The sequence below is a fragment of the Enoplosus armatus genome, chromosome 8 (genome assembly GCF_043641665.1).
Source record: "Enoplosus armatus isolate fEnoArm2 chromosome 8, fEnoArm2.hap1, whole genome shotgun sequence".
Lineage (NCBI taxonomy): Eukaryota > Metazoa > Chordata > Actinopteri > Centrarchiformes > Enoplosidae > Enoplosus > Enoplosus armatus.
In genome coordinates, this window is record NC_092187.1 from 26,539,147 (window position 1) to 26,562,082 (window position 22,936).

Here is a 22,936-nt window from a genome sequence, read left to right on the forward strand (position 1 = left end):
CTTCTGTCATATATATATAGAATGAAGTTTATATATATATATATATATATATATATATATAAACTTCATTCTATATTACATTATATTGATCAGAAGCTTTTGTCCAAACAAATATATAATAAGAACATTAGAACACAAACAAAGTAAAACAGGAGGAAATGATTCAGTGTTAACATGGAGTCTAAAACCATCAGCATACTGACATCAACCTGTCATGGCATGATCGCCATTGTTACTTGATTCCACTGTGTTGAGCTGATTCAGATCAGATGTAAACACACTAAACCAGATTCAGTCTGGATTCTACCTGTCTGTCTCTCTTCCTGTCTGTTTCTCTCTCCCTGTCTGTCTCTCTACCTGTCTGTCTGTTTCTCTTTACCTGTCTGTCTGTTTCTCTCTACCTGTCTGTCTCCCTGGTACTCAGACCTCTCCAGTCCATCCAGGACTCTGGTGTATTCCAGGTGAGCCTGGTAGAACCTGCTGCTATACTTCAGGTTGGATCTGATGTAGTTCAGGTAGTCTGGAGCTCCGGGACAGACCACGTTATCAGCCAGAACCACAGAGCCCCGAGACAGCAGACCGCAGTCCTGTGAGGGGGGACAGAGGTCAACATAAAGCGGGTTCAGAGGTCAGGGTCAAAGGTCAGGGGTTGTTACCTCCAGCAGTCTGATGTCTGGCAGGTAGTGGTCTTTCCAGTGGTCGAGGAAAACAAAGTCAAATGTCTGGATTCCAAACATGTCAGTCATCTTGGGAATCACGTCAGCTGACTCACCTTCCAGCACACACACCTGACGGAGTGACATCAGTGATCAGTAATCAGATCAATAAACATTCAATAGCTGCTTTAATCCAAACTAACTTACTGATTCAAAGCTGTTTGTGTTAACATGATGTACATGAGCACCACACGTCTTTGATTTCTTTGATTCATCTTGGGAGCTGGTCTACAGACCTCCGTCTGCTTCACTGTGTTATCTTTTGCTCTCTACATGGACTGATTTACTTACATGCAAGTCTACTTCAACGTGATTGGTCAATACAACTCTAAAAATTGACTACAAACCGAAACCAGAACGCTTCTGATACCAGAATCTTGTTCCTTGCCTACAGATTCTCTGTTTATAGATATTCTCAAACTGGGCACTGGTCAGCCTCGCATTTGCTTTGTGTTTGGTGTGAACACACCATTAGAAAATCTAGGCCTGTCCCTCAACAGACGTCTAACCCCTGACCTTTGTCCCTATTGTGTGTCATGACCTTTGACCCTGCTGTGTGTTATGACCTCTCATACCTGACTTTTGACCCTGCTGTGTATTATGACCTCTGACCTTGTCCTGCAGTCCTGCATGTTGGATGACCTGTCGTGCCACATGAGCGTACTCGGGGTTCATCTCCACGGTAATCAGCCTTGTTTTTGGGGGCAGCAGCCTGGTGATGCGGACAGCAGAGTAACCGCAGTACGTCCCCAACTCCAGCACTGTGGACGGAGAGGTTTCCATGACAACTGTGTCCAAGATGGCTCCTGGGAGACAGAAGAGATACGTGATTAATGAGAATACATACATCCATATTCAAGTGTGTGTGTATCATTGTGTATTACTGTGTGTGTGTGTGTGTGTATTACTGTTTGTGTGTGTGTGTGTATCAGTGTGTATTACTGTGTGTGTGTGTGTGTGTGTGTGTGTGTGTGTGTACCCTTCTCGTCCCCCACGTTCATGGCCCACTCTGTGTGTTTACAGAAGTGATCGATGGCTGTGATGACACTGTCTGGATCTCCTCTGACTGCATTTATACTGACAGCCTGCAGCAGGCGCTGAGAGACAGCCAGGCAGTTAGACCGACACACAGTTATAGAGACAGACAGGCAGTTAGACAGGCAGACAGGTATAGAGACAGACAGGCAGTTAAACAGGCAGACGGGTATAGAGACAGACAGGCAGTTCAACAAGTAGACAGGTATAGAGACAGACAGGCAGTTAAACAGGCAGACAGATATGGAGACAGACAGGCAGTTAAACAGGCAGACGGGTATAGAGACAGACAGGCAGTTAAACAAGTAGACAGGTATAGAGACAGACAGGCAGTCAGAGCTCACTTGAGGTCGTGTTGTTCCTGCCAGGAGGTCGAGCGTCGTCTCCAGCAGAACGTCGTACCACAGCAGAGCCAGAGTGGAGTGAGACTGAACCAACCAGGGAATCAAACAACGACACAAAACATACAGTCCGACCAGGACCACTGACACTGTGAGCAGAGACATACTGAGACACAGACAGGAAAGGACAGAGAGAGAGAGACAGACAGAGAAACAGACGGGTAATGAGAGACATCAGTACTAAAATTAGTATTAGCAGCAATATTACAGTATCAGTAGTATCAGTACCAGCTGTTGTAGTTAGTTGTTTCTTCTTCTTCTTCTTCTTCAGTGCTCTCTCTGTCTGTTGTGTCTCTTTTGTTGTTTGTCTCTGATTTAAACTGATAGTAAATCTGAAGTAGAGAGAAGTGCTGATCAGCACCTCGTTTTAATCCTACTTCAGCCAATCAGCTTCTTAATCCTATGAGTCGACTGTCTCTCTGTCTGTCTCTCCGTCTGCCTGTGTCTCTGTCTGCCTGTCTGTCTCTGCCTCTGTCTGTCTGTCTGTCTCTCTGTCTGTCTGTGTCTCTGTATGTCTGTGTCTCTGTCTGTCCGTCTGTCTGTGTCTCTCTGTCTGTCTGTCTTTCAAGTTTGGAGTGCCTGGGAGTTCAAACTTGGTAAGTTCAACTCTGGAGGATGAGTACTGTGACATCATCACCCAACACACCTGTACCTGACTGTACTGTGACATCATCATCATCATTGATGCAGTTAGAGAATCCGTCTGTTATCTGATCTGTGATGTTTATTAAAGAATAAAACTATGTTGATATGTGAACATATATTTATTGATTAGAATGTAAATGTGTTGACACATGAACATCTGCACCTCTGTTATGTAATATTGTTTTAATATTTAAAAGCTAAACAGTTACTTTTTCACTTGAAAAATCTAAACTAGTAAATTATGATAGTTGTGAGTTTGGCTCAAAATCTCCTCCAGTGCCTCTTGTCATCACGAAATGCATTCTGGGATACTTGTCTACTCCAGGTCCACACAAGTCGGCTGCCAAAGTTCACATTTTGTTGCAGATGTCGAGTGATTGTCAGGCAAGTGAGTACGAGGCTGCCTATCTATTTATAGAAAAAAATGCTCCGTTTGTCTTTATCCCTGCCACAAATAAACAGCGAGACAAAATCCTCAATATAGATATACTTGATGGTGTAACAACACACATCCCTGGTATAGTGGCTAAACTAAGACTCACTAAAAATGACTGAGGAGGAAGTCAGGAAAAAAAATCACAGGGGCTACAGTCCTAATTGTCAAGAGACTTTGGACAAACAAAGATGGTGTAAAGACTGACAGTTTGTCAATGTTGGTGCACGGTAAACTCTGCAATTTCTGGATGTGCAGTCCAGGTTAAAGCAAAAGAGGTAATAATCAATAACATGTCCTATGCAGAAGCTTTAAAGAGAGTAAATGATGAAATGCAAACAGTACAACCCTACAGTATCATATTAAGAGGTGGTAGACCAAGTGGCAGCCCTTTACCCCAAAGAACAAGTACGTCTAGGATAGAGCAGGAAGACAGAATAGTTAGAGCCCCAATAACACAGCAGACTGTTCACACAAATGCAAGGTAAAAGAGGATTTGTTGGTGGTAGATCAGACAAATTTCATATATCCTTCATTTGTAAAATGTTTAATGTGGCTACCAAGCAAGAGAAAATAAGTGCCACTCTGCTCAGGACTGCTCTTCAAGTTTTTGAAGGTTGTTCATCAGGAAACTACGTAAATTACAGTTAGAGTTGCAGAGCAGCCGAAGGACATCAGAGAGAAAATAGAAAATATTTTCCCCATAAAATAGCGGTAGCCTGTGGTTTTTGTTTTGCGTTTGGTGCTGCACATACACTGCAACACATCAAGAGAGTGAGAATAGATGCAGAATTGTGTCTGGTAGAAGCACAGGTGGGATTCAAGGATAAATATGAGGCACATCATTGACATACCATTTGGAAAAGGGGAAGGTAAAACAAATAATCTAATCAAAAAGAAAACGTAGTACGAGGTAGGAGAGAGGATCCAGACTCTTTCACAAATTCACAAGTACGTGAACGTTGTAATATAACAGAAAATGCTGAACACGTAACAACGCATTGTGTCAACTATAATGAAGGAAAGTTACGGCCGGCGACGCCGTGCTGTGACGTCACTCACGGTGCGGTGAGTATCTCCGTCAGGACGCATCGGAGGAGCGGAGCTGAACGGAGCAGCAACATGGCTGCAGATTATTGGGAGCCAGAAAGATCCGAGACTCTGTCAAACTGAACCGAGCCAACAAGAACCCGGGACAGACCGGGACAACCCCCCCCGGTGAGTAATACATACCGCTGAGTTTCATGTGTAACCGGGAAACCGTTTTATTACATTTTGACTGAGATGTTAACGGAGCAACGGCTTCAGAGATAAACCCGCTCCGCCTCCGCTGCTATTTATAACACACTGATGACATTTAGCCACTGCAGGAAATAGACGGATCCCGTCCACACCACACTAATACAGACACATGTAAAGAGAAAACACTGAGAACATAGACAGTATCGCTCTACACACTAGCTGCTAGCTGCTAGCTGGGGGTTTAAAGCAGAAACACACATGTAGCTTTAATTCTGTTCAGTGAAATCAATGGAAGTGTTGACGCATTGTAGCCTCAGTTAGTCAGGTGTTGGCATGTTAGCTTTCAGGTAGATAACCTGTCAGGTAGATAACGTATCGGTCAGGTGTTAGCATGTTAGCTGTCAGGTAGATCATCTGTCGGTCAGGTGTTAGCATGTTAGCTGTCATCCACACTGGGATGCACAGTGAGTCCTGTAGTCTGCGTAATAAATACTGGCCTGTAGTCAGAGTCCAGTCCACTTGTTAACCTGTAAGGCAAGGCAACTTTAGCACATTTCATACATTGAGGCAATTCAAAGTGCTTTACAGGATAAAAAGATATAATAAAAGTAAAACAATTTAGAATTAAAGCAAACAACGGAAACACAGGATAAGATAAAAGGAAAAGTACATTAAAATTATGTATTACAGTGCAGATTGGTGCTGCCCTGGATTTTATTTTATTTTTTAAAAAGGAAATGTTTTAAGTTCTGATTTAAAATATTGTAGTGTGGTGGCCAACCTCAGAGTTTCTGGAAGTTTATTCCATGAAAAAACAAAAGGCTGCTTCTCCGTGCTTTGCTCTGACCCTGGGGACAGTAAGTAGACCAGCACCTGAGGACCTGAGGGGTCTGGCAGATTCGTAACAGTGAAGGAGGTCGGAGATGTATTTTGATAACCTGTCAGTCAGGTTATTAAGTGCTTTAAAACCGTGCAGCAGAATTTTAAACTCAGTTCTGTGGGATACTGGAAGCCGATGCAGTGATCGCAGAGTTAGTGTAATGTGGTCCATTTTCTTAGTCCCAGTTAGAACCCTGGCAGCAGCATTTTTGATTAGCTGTAGTTGTCCAATGGCTTTTTTTAGAGACCAGTTGAGACTGTTAAAATTGTCCAGTCTACTGAAAATAAAGTTTTTCAAGGTTCTGCTTGGACATGAATTCTTTAATCCATGCAATGTTTTTAAGGTGGTAGTAAGCAGATTTTGTAATTGCCTTGATGTGCCTGTTGAGGTTTAGGTCAGAATCCAAAGCTACACCAAGATTTCTGACTTAAAACTGGTCTTTGGTCCCCAGTGAGAGGGATTCAAGGCAAGCAGTGACTTCAAGTCTCCTCTTTGGCACCAAAAACAATTATTTCATTTTTGTCTTTATTTAGTTGCAGAAAGTTGTGGCACATCCAGTTATTAATTTGTTCAATGCACTTATGTTGAAAGTCTATTGGGCCATAGTTGTCTGTTGTTACGGTTACATAGGTCTGCGTGTCATCTGTGTAACTGTGATAGGAAATACTGTTTTGCATAATTTGAACTAATGGCAGCATGCATAGATTGAACAGAAGAGGCCCAAGGATCGACCCCTGGGGCCTCTATCTTGTAAATATGATGTTAACCATTTCAGGACTGTGCCAGACAGCCCTACCCGTTTTTATAGTCTGCTTATGTGTATGTCATGGTCTACTGTATCAAAGCAGCACTAAGATCCAATAAGACTAGAACTGAGAGTCTTCCACAGTCCATATTAAAACAAATGTAATTTAAAACCTTTATTAGAGCGGTCTCAGTGCTGGGGTGGGAACGAAATCCTGATTGGAAAACATCAAGAATATTATGGTGGATTAGGAAACTGTTCAGTTCTAAGAAGATGTAAATGACCCCAATGCACAATGTGATATGTTAAGTTTACATTTGTAATGCATTTGTTAGATTGCTCTTATTTTGTTACTTCCTGTGAAACCAGAACTTTATTTTGAAAGGACACTATGCATTTAACGAACGGAAACTAAATGTAAAAAAGGAGTAAACAGTGCAGAAACGATAAACAGAGTATGGTTAGAGAAACAAGTGTGAAGCATAAAGGGGAGAGTTGGTTATAAAGAGAGTCTAGCTCCAGTTGAGAGTGGCAACAAGGTAGCTAACCCTAACCCAACCCATTTATTTGTGTCTGATAATTTTAAGTTTATTTTATAGAGCTTATTTGCTAACTTTCTGGTGCTAACAGATTTTAATGTATTATTTTGCCTTCTGTTTGTGTAATTTCTGTTTAGCTCTTACGTTGGTCTATGAACTGCAGCAAGAATAAACGGCATTAGACCATCAGTACAGGTTCAGCTACAATTTCTTTGACTGGAACGCTACAGAAAACAATCTCTTAAAGTATTTGACTTATGAATGGTAGATTCGATATGGGCCTGTTATTACTAATTGTTTAGGGATCAATGTTATTCTTTTTCAGGTGAGGCTTAATAACTGCAGTTTTCAAGGCCTTGCAATCACCTTATAAAAGGGAACCGTTGACTATCTGCAGTAATTCTTCTGTAGTTCTCTGGTGACACAGGAGTTTTACATGAAAGGGTAAACAGTTAAATAAATCTCCAATCGTCATGAAAATAAATGACAACATTTTGATGTCATGGTAGATGTGTGGTAAATTTCAGAATTGTATCTCAAAAACTGAATTTTTGACACCATTTTGAATTCTATCCTCACATAACCATTGAAGTCAATGGAAATAGATCCTCTTTAAACATCAGTGTGTGGCGCATCAGTGTTCAAAAATAAATGACATCCATGTTATCTAGATGAACGACACAAATCTCAGAGTTTTGTCTTCATAGTGAAAGTGTTTATGTGATACTTATATTTTGGTATTCTCTTTTACTTCCTGTGTCTACCTATCCAGGTGTTGTCTCCAGGCTGGCTGCCCCACTCCCCTCAGCGTCACGCCCCCCTCTGCCTCCCCGGCCCCCCCTCATGGAGAGGATGAGGAAGATCAAACGGCAGCTGTCACTCACTCTGGGCAGGGGAGGGGCCGGGGGAGGGGACAGGACACTGAGTGACACCATCAGCCAGGAAGTGACATCACACAGTGACTCAGGTAACACACACACACACCCACACACACACACACACACACACACACACACACACAGTAGCCTGATGGCTCGCTCAGGTGGATCAGGTAGGTGAATGGGATTATGATCCAAAACTGGTTTGTTCTATAAACATGTTGTCAACTGAACTGAGTCAGTTGTCCTGGTGCCAGATTGGACCTGCAGAGACCAGAGCTAACAGTGTGTTCAGGTGATCCTCATCTCAGGTGGAAATCTTACGGTTCACCTGTAGAAGTTTACCTGCAAAAAAGTCTTTGATGCCTGCTGAAACTCACAGACAGAAACATGCCGCTGACTCCTCTTTCTCAGAATGAGAATCAGAAATGCTTTATTGATCCCTGGGGGGAAATTGTACAGTACCGGTGCTCCCATTCAAGAGTAAAAAGTAGTATAATTTAGAACTAAAAGTATGTACAAAATATAAAGATAAGAAATAGAAAATAAAAAATATACACATTTACAGTATTTAAGTGAACAATGAAGTAAAAAAAATATATACAATAACAATGTATATGTATGTGTATACATATATATATATATATATGTATGTACGTATTGCACTGAAGTGTATGACTGTATATGTATTGCACTTAAACATTTAAGAATAAATAGTGAGGTAGTATATGAACAGGTGAAGTAGATCCAGATTTCCAGTCTCTTTCTTCTGAGTGTCTGACACTCAGAGGGAGGAGTTGAACAGTTTGATGGCCACAGGCAGGAATGATTTCCTGTGTCGCTTTGTTGTACATTTGGGAGGAATGAGTCTCCCCCTGAAGGTGCTCTTGTGTCCGACCAGTACATCATGGAGAGGATGTGAAACATTGTCCAAGATGCCCCGCAGCTTAGACAGCATCCTTCTCTCTGACACCACCGTCAGAGAGTCCAGCTCCACCCCCACAACGTCACTGGCCTTGCGGATCAGTTTGTTTAGTCTGTTGGAGTCCGCCACCCTCAGCCTGCTGCCCCAGCATGCAACAGCATAGAGGATAGCACTGGCCACCACAGACTCATAAAACATCCTCAGCATAGTCCGGCAGATGTTGAAGGACCTCAGCCGCCTCAGAAAATAGACACGGCTCTGGCCCTTCTTGGAGAGGGCATTAGTGTTCTTAACCTGATCTGATTGGTTGGTTGGATCTATGATTTTCATTGGTAGTCTGTTGGAACTGTCAATCAATCAGTTAATTGATCTGCTGCTCTGATCTGATGACATATTTATTTTTATTTTCTGTCCCCTGTAACCTGTTTTTTCTTCTCCTTTTTCTACTGAATCAACCAATCAACAACCTCCATCACATTTTAACTCCTCCATCGTCCCTCCACCGCTCCTCCATCATCCCTCCACCGCTCCTCCATCAATCCTCTACCACCCCTCCTTCATCTTACAATCATATCTTCTTCACCCCTCCATCATCCCTCCACCATTCCTCTGTCATGCCTCCTTCACCTCTCCACCACTCCTCCATCATTACTCCTCCATCATCACCCCATCATCCCTCCTTCATCTCACACTCATCTCTTCTTCGTCTCTTTACCCTCCATCATCCCTCCTTTATATCTTCATCTCTGACCATCTCATCTCTCCATCATCTCTTCTTCACCCCCCCTCCATTATCCCTCCCTCACCCCTCCATTATCACTCCCCCCCATCATCCCTCCCTCACCGCTCCATCATCACTCCTCTACCACTCCTCCATCCTCCTCCATCACCCCTCCACCATCTCTCCATCATCCCTCCTTCATCTTGCAATCATATCTTCTTCATCTCTTTTTTACCCTCCATCATCCCTCCTTTATATCTTCATCTCTTATCATCTCATCTCTCCATCATCTCTTCTTCACTCCCCCCTCCATCATCCGTCCCTCACCCCTCCATCATCACTCCTCCACCACTCCTCCATCATCCCTCCATCACCACTCCTCCACCACTCCTGCATCACCCCTCCATCACCACTCCATCATCATCCCTCCACCACTCGTCCATCATCCCTCCACCACTCCTCCATCATCTCTCATCATCCCTCCTTCATCCCTACATCACTCCTCCACCACTCCTCCATCATCCCTCCATCAATCCTCCACCACTCCTCCATCATCCCACCATCTCTCCATCATCTCTTCTTTGCCCCTCCGTCATCCCTCCACCATTCCTCCATCATGCCTCATCACCTCTCCATCATCTCTCCATCATCCCTCCTTCATCTCACAACCATCTCTTCTTCATCTCTTTTTTACCCTCCATCATTTCTCCTTCATATCTTCTTCATCTCTCCATCATTTTTTCTTTACCCCTCCGTCATCCCTCCACCATTCCTCCATCTCCTCTCCATCATCTCTCTATCACCTCTCCACCACTCCTCCATGATCTCTCCATCATCCCTCCTTCATATCGTCTTCATCTCTCCATTATCATCATCTCTTCTTCACCCCCCCCCCACCAGAGGTGGTGTCTCTTCGTAGTTCTTCTGGAGGTTTGAAGGTTCGAGGTTCGTCCTCTTCAGTTCAGTCTCTTCTTCAGTCATATAGCAGCTCACTGAGGAAACCTCGAGGCCTTGGTCGCAGCCTGAGCTCCTACCTGAACCACACCGCACAACTGGGTACTAATACTGCAAAGACACATACAAATACTACAGTACTACAATCACTTTAATCAATATTTATACATGTAGTTTGTATTGAAAGTTTTTATATCGAAGAGACGTTTTTGTTTTCTGTCACAATATGATTTCATTCACCTGTAGATTTAACTGATCACACTGTTTAAATGAAGATAAATTAGAGGTCTGAAGTGCATTGTCATGAGATTAAAGCAAAAGCGGGGCATACTCAATACTAAGATACTGAAATTCATGTACATTTTTCAGAGATTCAACTTTTCAGTCATTGTTAAGCTGTTATCATTTGTAATGAAAAAAATAGTATTACACTCGAAACAAATGCAAAATTAGTATAAAGTATCTTGACAAGTTGTCACACACTTTTGGACCACACTGTATTTGTACACCACACACTGACAGGACTTGTGGATCAATAATGTGTCTTTGACTTTATAATTTAAAGTCATAAATCTTTAAGTCAACTTCACTCACTGTAGTACTGCTGTCACATGCTGTGTTCATGTTCTCTCTATGTGTATTACTGTGTATTAATGTGTGTGACTGTGTGTATGTGTGTATTTTCAGAGATCGTCCATGAGGATGTGAAGATGAGTTCAGATGGAGAAAGTGATTTGGCTTCTTCTTCAGATGACGTTCAGAGTCCAGTCAGAGTCAGACTGAGAAACAAGAAGATCTCTACTGAGGTACAAACACAGGCTGTGGCTCAGGAGGGTTAGGTTCGATCCCCACCTCCTCCTGTCCACATGTCGAAGTGTGAGGGTCGGCAATAATTAGAATAATTGTAAATGAGCATCCCTAGGTGCTATATAAAAAAGATTGAATTGAAGCTTTTATTATCACTTCCATGGTTATGATGAAAGCCAGTGGAGATGGTGAATCCTGCCACAAGATTGACTCTCATATAGATGGTCTTGTAGAGTTTGCATGGGACTCCATTTGGACCAGGTTCTGAGGGGACTAAGCTGCTGAGCTGCTGACGAGGAGGGTGGATAAGTGGCATATTTGATGGTATTTTGAATTCTCCTTTGTTCTTGGGAGTTTCCTTCTTTTGCTTTGTAAAGGTCTGCAAAGGTCCTTTTATAGAATTGTTTTCAAGAGCATCTTCTTCCTTGGGAGGCTGAGCTTTTCTTCCCTCAGAGTAGCAGGTCATGCCTTTAGTTATGCCTGTAAGATGGTGATTCCTTCTTTTCCTCCATGTTGTATTTTCTCCTTTTGTTTTTTCAATTGCTTCCTCTCCTTGATGGGGACTGAATCTTTCTGGTCCGTAGGTTTATGTGAGTTAAGATAAGATAGTCTTGATCAGGGGTGCACACACTTTTTCAGCATGCGAGCTACTTATAAAATGACCAAGTCAAAATGATCTACCTACTATAAAAATGCTAAACATATATTTATTTATAAATATATTGAGTATTCTTTATATGTACAATATATGTTGGTGTACCTTGCATAACTGCATGAACCCATATTGCACAATATAACTCTGTACATTTTTTGTCATTACCTTCCTCTGATGACTTGCACTAAATGGAATCAGCCAGGGATGCATAGTCCGGACAGTAGTTTTGCCGCACTTGGCGCGCTTGTACGCGCATGTGTGGTGACCCATGTGTCAGAAAAGATCAGATGTCAGACTGGCTGCCCTGTATGTCAATCAAGTGACAAATTTCATAGTGAGGATGGATGATAGGCTGACGTCTATTTTTTTAATGCCATGCGATCTACCCACACTACCTTTGCGATCGACCGGTAGATCGCGATCGACGTATTGGGCACCCCTGGTCTAGAGAATCCTTTATTAATCCCTCAGCTGGGAAATTTGCATTGTTACAGCAGCATACAGCATAGTGCAATAGCAGAGACACATGTAAAGAAAAATCAAGATATAATAAATAAAAACAATAAAGACCGTTATAAAAAAAGCTACTAAAACTAAAAAAAAACAACTATAATTTACACAGTTCTCCCATTTGCTCAGTACTCTTCTCCATTGTGCCCTTTAGGATGCGTAGGAGTCTGTACATGTCCTCATTGACCACTGCCCAGTCTTTCTTGTTACTAATTTCACAAATGGCTATTTCCTCTGGAGCTTCCTTCCTGGTTCTGAGCTTCACTTAACTCATTTGCCCTTCCCCAAAAGAAATATTGGTCGATGCAGGGCTCCTGTTCTGCCCCGGTGTATCTTAATGCCCCTCAATGTACATAACATAATAGTACATAAACACTCAGGGTCAAAGATGGCAGCCAAGGGTATGAGTGGTTTGTAAGGCTCCACTTTTATCATTCTATCCTGCTTCTCCCTGCTACTACTCTCTGCTTTATTCATTGTTTTTGAACAAATACTCACCAGTACAAAGACAAGCCTAAAGAAATGCAATTCGGACAATTGGCACAGAGATAATGGAAATGTTTTCACACTGCTGCTTTGCTGTTGGCTTTTGCTGGTGCCTCTTGGACAGTGCTTCAAGGCGGAAAATGCGGAAAAACAAACATCAAAAATAGCCAGCTACTTTTCATCCTTGAATGAAAGGCAGAGATTGAATTTCCTCAGACATGGACACCTTGTAATTTATTTGATCACCAGGCAAAATGGATGTTCCCTCGTCACACCAAACAAACACAACACTTCAAGAAAAGACAAGTGGCATGCTCCCAGTATACTACTGATCCCAATCTTATTATCTGGTCACGTACAATTAAACCTGGGCCCATCAACCAACCATTCACTGGAGCAGCAGGCTCGGTTGGAGCAGCGCACCTTGGGGCTGCGTGTGGTTTGAGGGACATCTCATTTTATAATGACTTTGATGAAATTCTTGAACTGTCAAACGTTCCCTATGAAGAGTTGAATATAAATTGATTGGTTAAAAGTTGCAAACAAAAGTTGAAAATGATATTGTCAAAACATGATTTTCAACAGATTGTAAAGAGTCCAACAAGAAACACTTTGTTGTAGGAAGTTTTTGTAGCCATTGATGGCATCACAACCCCCCTGGGGTCTTTACCGCCTGTCAGCTATGATTTCATGCTGTCAGCAGGACTTCCCCTGGTTGTCAGCAGCTGGGGCGATACTTCCTTCACTTTAAAAAATCACCTGCTATAATTTAACACTGCTACAAAATAATGTTACTGTCCAGACTGAAGTGAAATACTTTCAGATTAATTAATTAATTAACTAAACTGTTAATTATTGCAGTCAGAATGAATGTGCTTCCTGTCTTTGTCTCTGTGTTTCAGGACATTAACAAACGTCTCTCGTTACCGGCTGACATTCGTCTTCCAGACGGTTACCTGGAAAAGTTTAATCTGATTGGTCCAGCTCTGTTCGAGCAGCCAATCAGCAGACGGCTGCGCAGAGTGTCCCTGGTATGTGTACCTGCTTCTAAAGTATTCTGTTGTGTAGGAACGTCACAGTTTTTGTTGTATTTGGTGTCTTAATATAGATTATATTAACCCTCTTCTCTCTGTCTGTCTGTCTGCCTCTCTCTCTCTGTCTCTCTTTCTCTGTCTCTCTTGTGTGTGTGTGTCTGTCTGTCTGTCTGTCTGTCTGTCTCTGTCTGTCTGTCTGTCTGTCTGCAGTCAGAGATTGGTTTTGGGAAACTGGAGACATACGTCAAACTGGACAAACTGGGAGAGGTGAGGACACACTTGATTGTTTCTGTAAACAGAACAAACTGTTTTAATCTGTTTAATAAAGTTGCTACAAAATTAATACAAATATTTAAATAAAAGAACAAGTTAATAGAAATGCAGAAATACATAAAACACTGCTGGTTCCTCTGTGGTGTATTTGGGACTGCAGGGTCGAGTCTCTTAGTGTCAAACAAACATCTGAAGTCTTGAAGTCCTCTGTCTTCCTGTTTGTTGGACTGAGCCTGATGGAGCAGCTTCAGGTCTGACGATTGATCTGGTTCTTCTCCCTCCTCAACAGCTACCTCCAGTCAGACCAGTTTATTCTGTCTGCTTGTATCACTGGTCTCCATGTCTCCTCCTGAGGACAAATAAGTCCACATCAGACTGATAAACTATCCTCTGTATTGTTCACACTGAAGTATCTCAGTTTTGTCTGGAACAACACTCTGCTCTGTTCTCTCTGTTGTTTTAACAGTGCACTATGTTCCCAGTTTAGCCATCAGAATGAGTGTGAGTCCAGTATTAGTGAGGGTTCAGGAGATCAGAGAAAGAAAGAAAAGAGGTAACAGGTTCCTGAGATGAAGTGAAGTCAGAGGTGTGTGAAACTGCTGCCATCCAGCCAGACTCACTGCAGCCGGCAGTCCAGGTCTGTCATCCAAGATCCAGGTCTTCCAGAAGCTTTTAAATACAGCAGGTGGTGTGGAAAAGGCAAACAACATGTCTCCAACAGTCTTCTGTTGAGTCCTGGTCAGTCCTCAGCTGTGGTTCTGGTCCTCAGCTGGTCTCTCACCTGTGTCCCTCTCTACCTGTCTCTCTTTCACCTGTTTCCCTGTTTACTCCTCTCTCACCTGTCTGGATCTCACCTGTCTCTCCTGTCTTCCTCCCACCTTTCTCCCTCTCTATCTGTCTCTCACTTGTCTCTCTCTCTCTACCTGTCTCTCACTTGTGTGTCTCCCTCTGTACCTGTCTTTCTGCAGGGGACCTATGCTACAGTGTATAAAGGCCGCAGTAAACTGACTGATAACCTTGTGGCTCTGAAGGAAATTCGACTGGAACATGAAGAAGGAGCTCCGTGTACTGCTATCAGAGAAGGTACTACTACCGTACTACAGTACTAATACTACAGTTTGTGTTGAACAGGCTGCTAGTATCATTACAGTTTAGTGTAACAGTACAGTAACCCTAGTATTGCAGTAGTCCGTAGCATTACTGTGGTCAGAATGTGTTTCCCAGGAGAAACTCCAACTTCTGTTTGTTTATTATTATATAAGTTAAAAAAAAGCTCAATTAATGTGTTTGTATATGTGTGTATTAGGGGTGTAATGATCAGTATGTACCTCAGTTTTGGGGTCACGGTTCAGTACCTTTTTGGTACAGCAGGGAGAACAATAAAATGTAGAAAATAATATTTTTGTCATTTATTTTGGAAAATGTAAACATTGAACAGTGGCTCATGGGCCATAATTCTAACTGTAACAGTTAATGCACTCAAATACTGACATATTGTCAATAAGAACATATAAATAACACAGATGTCAGTAAAGCTCCATCCAAGATTCTGACCTGTCAATAACTCCTGCTTGACTAAGTTGGCTAACCGGGCTAACATGACTAGCATGCTACAGCTGATAGACAACAACTGGTGGGCTGCGAAAACGTTCGTGGTAAAACTTGCACTTTAGAATTTCTGTTCTGCAGGTGCGAGTAGTCGAGATAAATAAACTATGTTGACACAAAGTCCGGACACGGAAGACGGAACCACGACTCGAGATTCAGTCTTGGTTTCAGAACTGTTACATCATGTGTATACGTTTGTGTATTAATGTGTGTGTTTTCTCCCTCAGTGTCTCTATTGAAGGATCTGAAACACGCCAACATTGTCACGCTTCATGACATCATTCACACGCAGAAATCTCTCACACTGGTGTTTGAGTATCTGGTGAGAGACACACACACACACACACCCACACACACACACACACACACACACACACAGCCTTTAATGATGTTTCTTGTGTGTTTCAGGACAAAGATCTGAAACAGTATCTGGACGACTGTGGAAACATCATCCATGTACACAACGTCAAAGTGAGAAAACTACTACTCATGCTGATGTTTGTATTTATACAGTTTACACACATTTAGATATCATGTCACTGACAGATGTGGCAACATTGACACTGATATGACTAACGTGATGCTCGCCTGCTGCTCACTTGTCACTCACGTGACGATAACCTGTCTTTTACCTGCTGTTAATACGGAGCTATGTCTGCTGATATTCAGACTGCCAGAGTCAGGTCCAACCAGACCACATCTGAGCTGCAGGTCTAATAGACTAAACATATGCTAGGTGCCTGAGAAGATGACTTCTGGGGAAAGAAATCCCTTCAGGCTTTAAGATATTTGTCAGGAAGTTGGTTTGTTGAGGACGAGGTTTGATTTGATCAGTGATTATTTGTGCTGTTTTTTCTCTCCTCAGCTCTTTCTTTTCCAGTTGCTACGAGGTTTGTCGTACTGTCATCGGAGGAAAGTTCTCCACAGAGACCTGAAACCCCAAAACCTGCTGATCAATGAGCGAGGAGAGCTCAAACTAGCAGACTTTGGTGAGTGCACTGCATCTGTTTCCTGCTGGTTTTAATAGAACAACGTGGACAGCCCTAACCCTAACCCATGGAAACATTTAAGTTTCTCTGGTTTTGTACCTTTATGTGTAGTCTGAATGTTGCATCCTTCATTCTTTTTGTTTTGCACCAGGGACCAGGAGAAACACTATTCCGTTCCTCTATGTGCTTTACTGAATACAGATGGATGAAAACAAAGTCTCTCTTATCTCTTACCCAGACCTCTGCAGCTCAGCAGTCATTGCACATCTTCTACAACTGGCTTCACACTATACTTACAGACACACAATCTTAGAACTTACTGATAACTGCATCACTCTGAATCAGTATCGTGGTTATGATGAGGTTTCTTACAATTCTCTGCCATGTTTTCAGGCGCGTCCTCAATTCAAGTTACCTTGTTGTTAGTCAGAAAACATCTGATGATAAATGACATAATAATGATCAACATGCTGAAAGGGAAAGTCTGATTTGGCAAATCAGACTATGAAATGTGTTGTCGCTCTTATTACACTATACACTAGTGATCAGACGGAGAAGCCAAATCCAGCAGAATGATAAATGCAGCAGAAACCAAACTGTGCCCAATCTCAGTTGTTGAGGTAACTCGATCAGTACCTGCACACAGACCATAAGAAACCCGGATACTGTGATGTTACTCAGGTGTTGTGTGTTTAAGGTTTGGCTCGAGCGAAGTCGATCCCGACAAAGACATACTCTAATGAGGTGGTGACGCTGTGGTACCGACCGCCTGACATCCTGCTGGGCAGCACCGACTACTCCACTCATATCGACATGTGGTCAGTACTGCAGTACCATTGTAGTATACTGTAGTAGGGTTGGGCCGATGGACATGCTATGGTCCTGCGGTCATTGACCACTAAGCCCTCTACCATTGTAACATTGTGATTTAAAAGCCCCCCACATCCTGAGTGAGGATGGGCTTTGAATAGAAAAATAGAAATAGTAATTTCAACTTACATACATGTAAAAAGTATAAAAGAAAGTACATAAAAAATTAAATTACATCATTATGTCTGTCTGTCTATCTGTAGGGGTGTTGGTTGTATCTTCTATGAGATGGCAACAGGTCGACCTCTGTTTCCTGGTTCCACAGTGGAGGAGGAGCTTCACTTCATCTTCAAACTCCTGGGTGAGAACCAATCAACTTCTTTCTCATCACTGAGAACCAATCAGCTTCTTTTATTCATAGAAAACTGTATTTTGTGTACATTTGATGTATTTTATGTGCAGGCACTCCCACAGAGCAGAGCTGGCCTGGGATCAGTTCCAATGACGAGTTTGTGACGTATAACTATCCTCAGTACAGAGCAGAGAGACTGAGTAACCACACTCCCAGGTACACAGCTATTCTACACGCAGGTACACGGCTATTCTACACACAGGTACACAGGTATACGACACACAGGTACACAGCTATACTACACAGACATTGTTTTGTAGTTGTGACATGTGTCTGTATCAGGTCCTGAATCTTGGGGTTTTATGGTTTTAAAAGTGGAGCTTAGGTGAGCACAGGCCTTAGTCCTCCAGAATTCTAGTGAGCAGGTGTTTGATTGTATTAATGGATCATCTGGACTCCGCCCATGCATGCATGCAAACTGAACCCTAACCCTGCAAACTGAAGGGGATCTAGAACTGAGCTGAGCTCAGATTTAAGAAAAGACACCATCATTCCTTGGATACACTTCATAATGATGGAGGTTAATTCAGCAGGCCTGTAATCATTGTTGACTTTGGGGCAAGGTATTTTAGGGACCGGTGTGATGACTGACAATTCCTCTGCGTATGTCTTCAGTATGAGGGCAAATGTCCCATCTGACCCTGTGGCATTTTTCCACATAGGCTCTTAAAAACTGTCTGAACCTGTCCGAAGTCCTGTGCTCCAATCTGTGCCATCCATCAGTTTAGAGACATTAAAATTGGCTGGAGCCTGAGTTTCAAATCTAAGATAAAATTCATTTAGTTTATTAGTGGTCATGTTAGTTATGGCTTTCATTGCGTCCCATAGTTTGTTAGGGTTAGGGTGTGATTAAAAGTGAGTAGATTTCTGTACACTCTGCCAGAAGCCAATTGAATCCAATAATGAGATAAATGGAGCACCAAGGCTATCCTTATCAACGTCCACATGAATATTAAAATCACCTACAATAATTACTTTGTTTTTAAGGACTAAACCTGATATAAATTCAGAGAATTCAGATAAAAATTCAGAGTACGGACCTGGGGTGCGATACACTGTAACAAATAAAACTGGCTTTCGGTTAAGACTTTCAGCCAAGGTAAAGCCCTATCTCTCTCCCAAATTTTTTGAGTTATTCATGCTTTCATTACCTGTTGGTTAGAGTATTGTAATTCTTTGTACGTCGGTGTCTGCAGTTAGCACAAAATGCAGCCGCTCATCTTTTAATTGGAAAAAGAAAGCGTGATCACATAACACCAGTTTTGGCCTCTCTCTACTGGCTTCAGGATTGAATTTAAGACTTTATTGCTGGTATTTAAGATTTTACATGGGCTGGGGCCACCATATTTAGCAGGACTCTTGCATCACCATAGTCCAACGAGGTCAACCAACCAGATGCTCTTGGATGTTTTGAGGTCCAGGCACAAAAATAGAGGCGACCAAGCCTTTGCAGTGACTGTTCAAATTCTCTGGAACAACTTATTCAAGAACTGCTCTGACCCCAGGTAAATTTACAGAATTATGGCATTAGATGTTATAATTCAGACAGGGGTACAGAGAATAAAACATTGCATCCAACAAAAACTAAAAACACTGTACATTTAAAACATTACATCATACAAAAAATGAAGTGGAATACTCTGTTTGGTACTTTGTGGTTGGTGGTGATACCTCATAGGCTTTTTGGCCAATATTTTGAGTGATCTTTTGTATAGACTGTGCATAAGAATGTTTGTGAATATTGAATACAATATGACAGGTGTGGGAAAATCATAGGGGGCATGTACAACTTGGCAGCATCTGTTGACAATTGGGTCCTAATGAATTTGAAGTTGCTGAGGTTCAGTTTGGCTATGGATGACCTTTTTTACTTGTTTTTCAAAGGTTAGGTGTGAGTCGATAATTATCCCAAGGTACTTAGAGTCTGAGACTATTTTAAGCTTTTATTCCTGTTCAGCACTTTGGTCAACTGTGGTTGTTTCGAATGTGTTACATACATTTTCAGCTTGACCTACTGTCGACCTTTTGTTGTTGATAAAACCACAGAAACAAACGTACAAACTCAATAACAGTTTACTCTGGGAGACTGTTGTGTGTTAATGTATGAAGATGTAATTGTGTGTGTGTTCAGGCTCAGCAGTGAAGGAGTGGAGTTGTTGTCAAAGTTCCTGCAGGTCAGTAAACAGCTCACTGTGTTATTTGGGTTTTCTCTCCAGTTCAGACTATGAACCAAACTAGAAATATTAAGAAAATATTAAACTAACTCTTAATAATGATTATTAATAGTAATAAAGTATAATAAATCTTCATAATAAAAGTACACTAACTTTTAATGATGAATAATAATAACAAATAGTAGAATAACAACATCATGATGTGTAACCCTCCTGACAAACTGTTTATATTCACTGATTCTAAGATCATGAGTTAATTTTCATGTTGTATATCTGTGGTGATCTGGACAGGATGTGACATCCTGATGTGTGAAAAAATAAACGTTATATGATATTGTTTTGTACCTACGATGACATGATGAGGAAACCAATAAAGTTTTTATTTAAACTTATAGTTTGAGGGGAAGAAGAGGATCTCAGCAGAGGAGTCGATGAATCATCGTTACTTCAGTAACCTTGGAAACAGAGTGGTGACACTCCCTGACAGTAAGTTTTAACACATCCTTTGACCCATCTGTGATGTCACTGTGTACTATGATGTCACAAAGTTACTCTGATTGTCGTTTCAGCGACGTCCATCTTCAGTCTGCCAGAGATTCAACTGGAGAAAGAAACCATCAGATCGACAGTCACACCTGATCCAGGTAACGCACATACATGTGCGCGCACACACGCGTTTGTCTTTCTATACTTGTGAGGATCCTCATTGACAATATGCATTCCCTAGTCCTAACCCTTAACTGCCTAAGCACAACTCTTAGTCTAACCCTGACCTAAACCTGATTCTAACCTGAACCGTAAAACAAAGTCTGAACCTTCAAACAGTCGACTGGACAAAATGCCCTCACATTGCAGAAATGTCCTCACGACGATGGTTTAAAACTGAAATAGGTCCTCACAAAAATAAGCCCCCCCACACACACATACACACGATAGTACAGTCGGTCCTCCAGCCCCCTGAAGAATGCATCTTTACCTGGGCTTACCTGAACTCACCTAGGTGATGTCCTTGAGAGGATGGAGCTCCTAAACTGAGACACAACAGCTTTGTCTTCTGGCAGCTGACGAGGCTCGGTAACATAATAGCAGACATCATTACTGTTATTTTTAAACATTGGGGGGAGGTTCGCTGAAAAACAAATAAGTAATTGAGCGACTTTGAGTGAAACAGAAACAAAAACTGAGCTGGTAAAACAGTCTCACCATGAGGTCCATTTAGAGGCTGTTCTGGTGCTTTGGATTGTATCACAGAGTTCATTCTTGACCATCTACAGCTCCACGACAACTGGATAAGTCCATCTGTGATATGGCTGAGAGCTCCAGAACAGCTAATGAGTGACCTTGTAATGAGACTGTTGTTTCTAAGATGAAGAGTAAAGTTTTGATCTTTTTCTGTCCAGCAAACAGTCCAGCCAGGAGGCGGAGTCTGCTCTTCTGACATCATCAGGGAGATGGGATCTGCTGCAGGACCAACAATGGGAAACTGAAAGGAAAGGAAGTGATCATGATTGTTTTTCTGTGGAGGAGAACTGCTGCTGAGGAACAGAAAGTAAAACAAAAGAAATGATTGTATATCAAGAGAAGATGGCAGCCTGCTGTTTACACAGACAGACACACAGACGCAATAATGGATCAGAGCAGCCATCTGACCAATCAGAGAACAGTATGTTGTTACTAACGGCAACAGTTAGTTCAGAGCTTCACCTCAGTACATGAATGGATGAACAGATGTCTTCCATTTTCACTGCACAGATTGAACACAAGCGTCAAGTTTTTAAAAAGACTCTCGACAGGATCCTGGAAAACCTGGAATTCTGTGATGCAGCTTTGTTGTAAATAGAAACAAACCTGGATAGAGTCAGGAGGCACCTGTGTGAACACCTGCAGTGTCAGCAGCAGCATTGTAACATCAGTGATGACATCAGAGAAACAGACTGATGATGTCGCCGATGAGGCTGCAGGTGTTTGGGTTGTTGTTGTTGTTGTTGTTGTTCTGGACTAAACTGAAATATGTTTTTTTTTTTATATTCTGTCCACCTTGTTTACAGAGAAACAAACAAAAGAATTCTCATTCGTTAACATAAAAGAACACTGCAAATTTTTACCTGAAGTAAAACTTTAAAAGTAGAACATAAGAGTTCATCATCGGTTCAGACAGGAACAGATTTTATAGAAACTATGTGACTGAAGTAACAAGAGATGATGAAAAGTGTTGTATTTTTAGAGTTTACAGGTCTTTATAATCTGTTTGTGTTTCGTATTACTTTTACACTTCAGTGTTATTTATTATAAAACCTGAAACTCAACAGCCTGTAGGCAAAGCCACGTTGTTTCAAGCAGAACTCTGCAGAAAAGAAACTGACTGTTTTATTCTGAAAGTGTGAAACTGGTGTTTGCTGTTCTGCATGTGTATATGTGTACACTGTAATACTGTTAATATTCTAATACTGTAAACAATACAGTAATATTGTTAATATATACAGTAATACTGTAAATCTGCAGTAAACAGCTGTGAGTTACAGGAGCTGTTTTCTCTGCGTGTCATTAATTTATCAATGAATTTATTTCTTTTATTTTTATTGGACATCAATAAGTTGTTTTTCTCACTGAGACTAAACCAGGTTGATGTGAATCACCACCCTCTCTTACCTGAACCACAAGGAATGTCGGGGGGGCTCTGATTGGCTGATTTAGTTTAAATAACAGTGAGCAGGACACTCTGTGAGCTAACCTAGAACATTCATACTGATTCAGAGCCTCCTGAAGAAGAGTTAAGCCTCACCTACTCAGAGTCCAGGTGTCAATGGGTGGGGGTTATATGGGTGCAGGGTTTGTATGAGGGGGAGTTTTGATTGGCTCGGGTGATGGGCTAAGGTTGGGGTTGGCCTATCTGAGATTGAGGGCGGAGCTTTGTTTGCAGTTTGTCAGTTTCAGATGATTTGTCTTGAGATACTCCTCCCTTCAGACTTCCTTCAGTTCGAGACTTCAAGTTTAGGAGCATTAATACTTTTTAAACAAACCGTTTTGATGTTGTTGCTGATGTGAATTTTAATTTTTTAGCTGT

At 41.8% G+C, this 22,936-nt stretch overlaps 2 protein-coding genes across 2 annotated transcripts; one reads left to right on the top strand and one right to left on the bottom strand.

Annotated features, from left to right (window-relative positions):
• Positions 1 to 353: 353 nt before the first annotated feature.
• Positions 354 to 2,257, bottom strand: comta (catechol-O-methyltransferase a). The gene is made up of 5 exons (XM_070909931.1): positions 2,096 to 2,257; positions 1,696 to 1,813; positions 1,329 to 1,522; positions 657 to 788; positions 354 to 587 (listed from the first exon to the last, which is right to left on the bottom strand). The coding sequence occupies exons 1-5, from the start codon at positions 2,255 to 2,257 to the stop codon at positions 354 to 356; spliced, it is 840 nt and encodes a 279-aa protein (XP_070766032.1).
• Positions 2,258 to 4,340: 2,083 nt separating this feature from the next.
• On the top strand, positions 4,341 to 22,386 carry cdk16 (cyclin dependent kinase 16). Its single transcript, XM_070911075.1, has 17 exons — positions 4,341 to 4,448; positions 7,409 to 7,603; positions 10,061 to 10,216; positions 10,802 to 10,920; positions 13,475 to 13,603; positions 13,817 to 13,873; positions 14,848 to 14,962; positions 15,715 to 15,809; positions 15,896 to 15,958; positions 16,353 to 16,476; positions 17,174 to 17,294; positions 17,550 to 17,647; positions 17,749 to 17,854; positions 19,830 to 19,872; positions 20,268 to 20,358; positions 20,442 to 20,516; positions 21,273 to 22,386. The coding sequence occupies exons 2-17, from the start codon at positions 7,480 to 7,482 to the stop codon at positions 21,308 to 21,310; spliced, it is 1,554 nt and encodes a 517-aa protein (XP_070767176.1). The 5' UTR covers positions 4,341 to 4,448; positions 7,409 to 7,479; the 3' UTR covers positions 21,311 to 22,386.
• Positions 22,387 to 22,936: the final 550 nt, after the last annotated feature.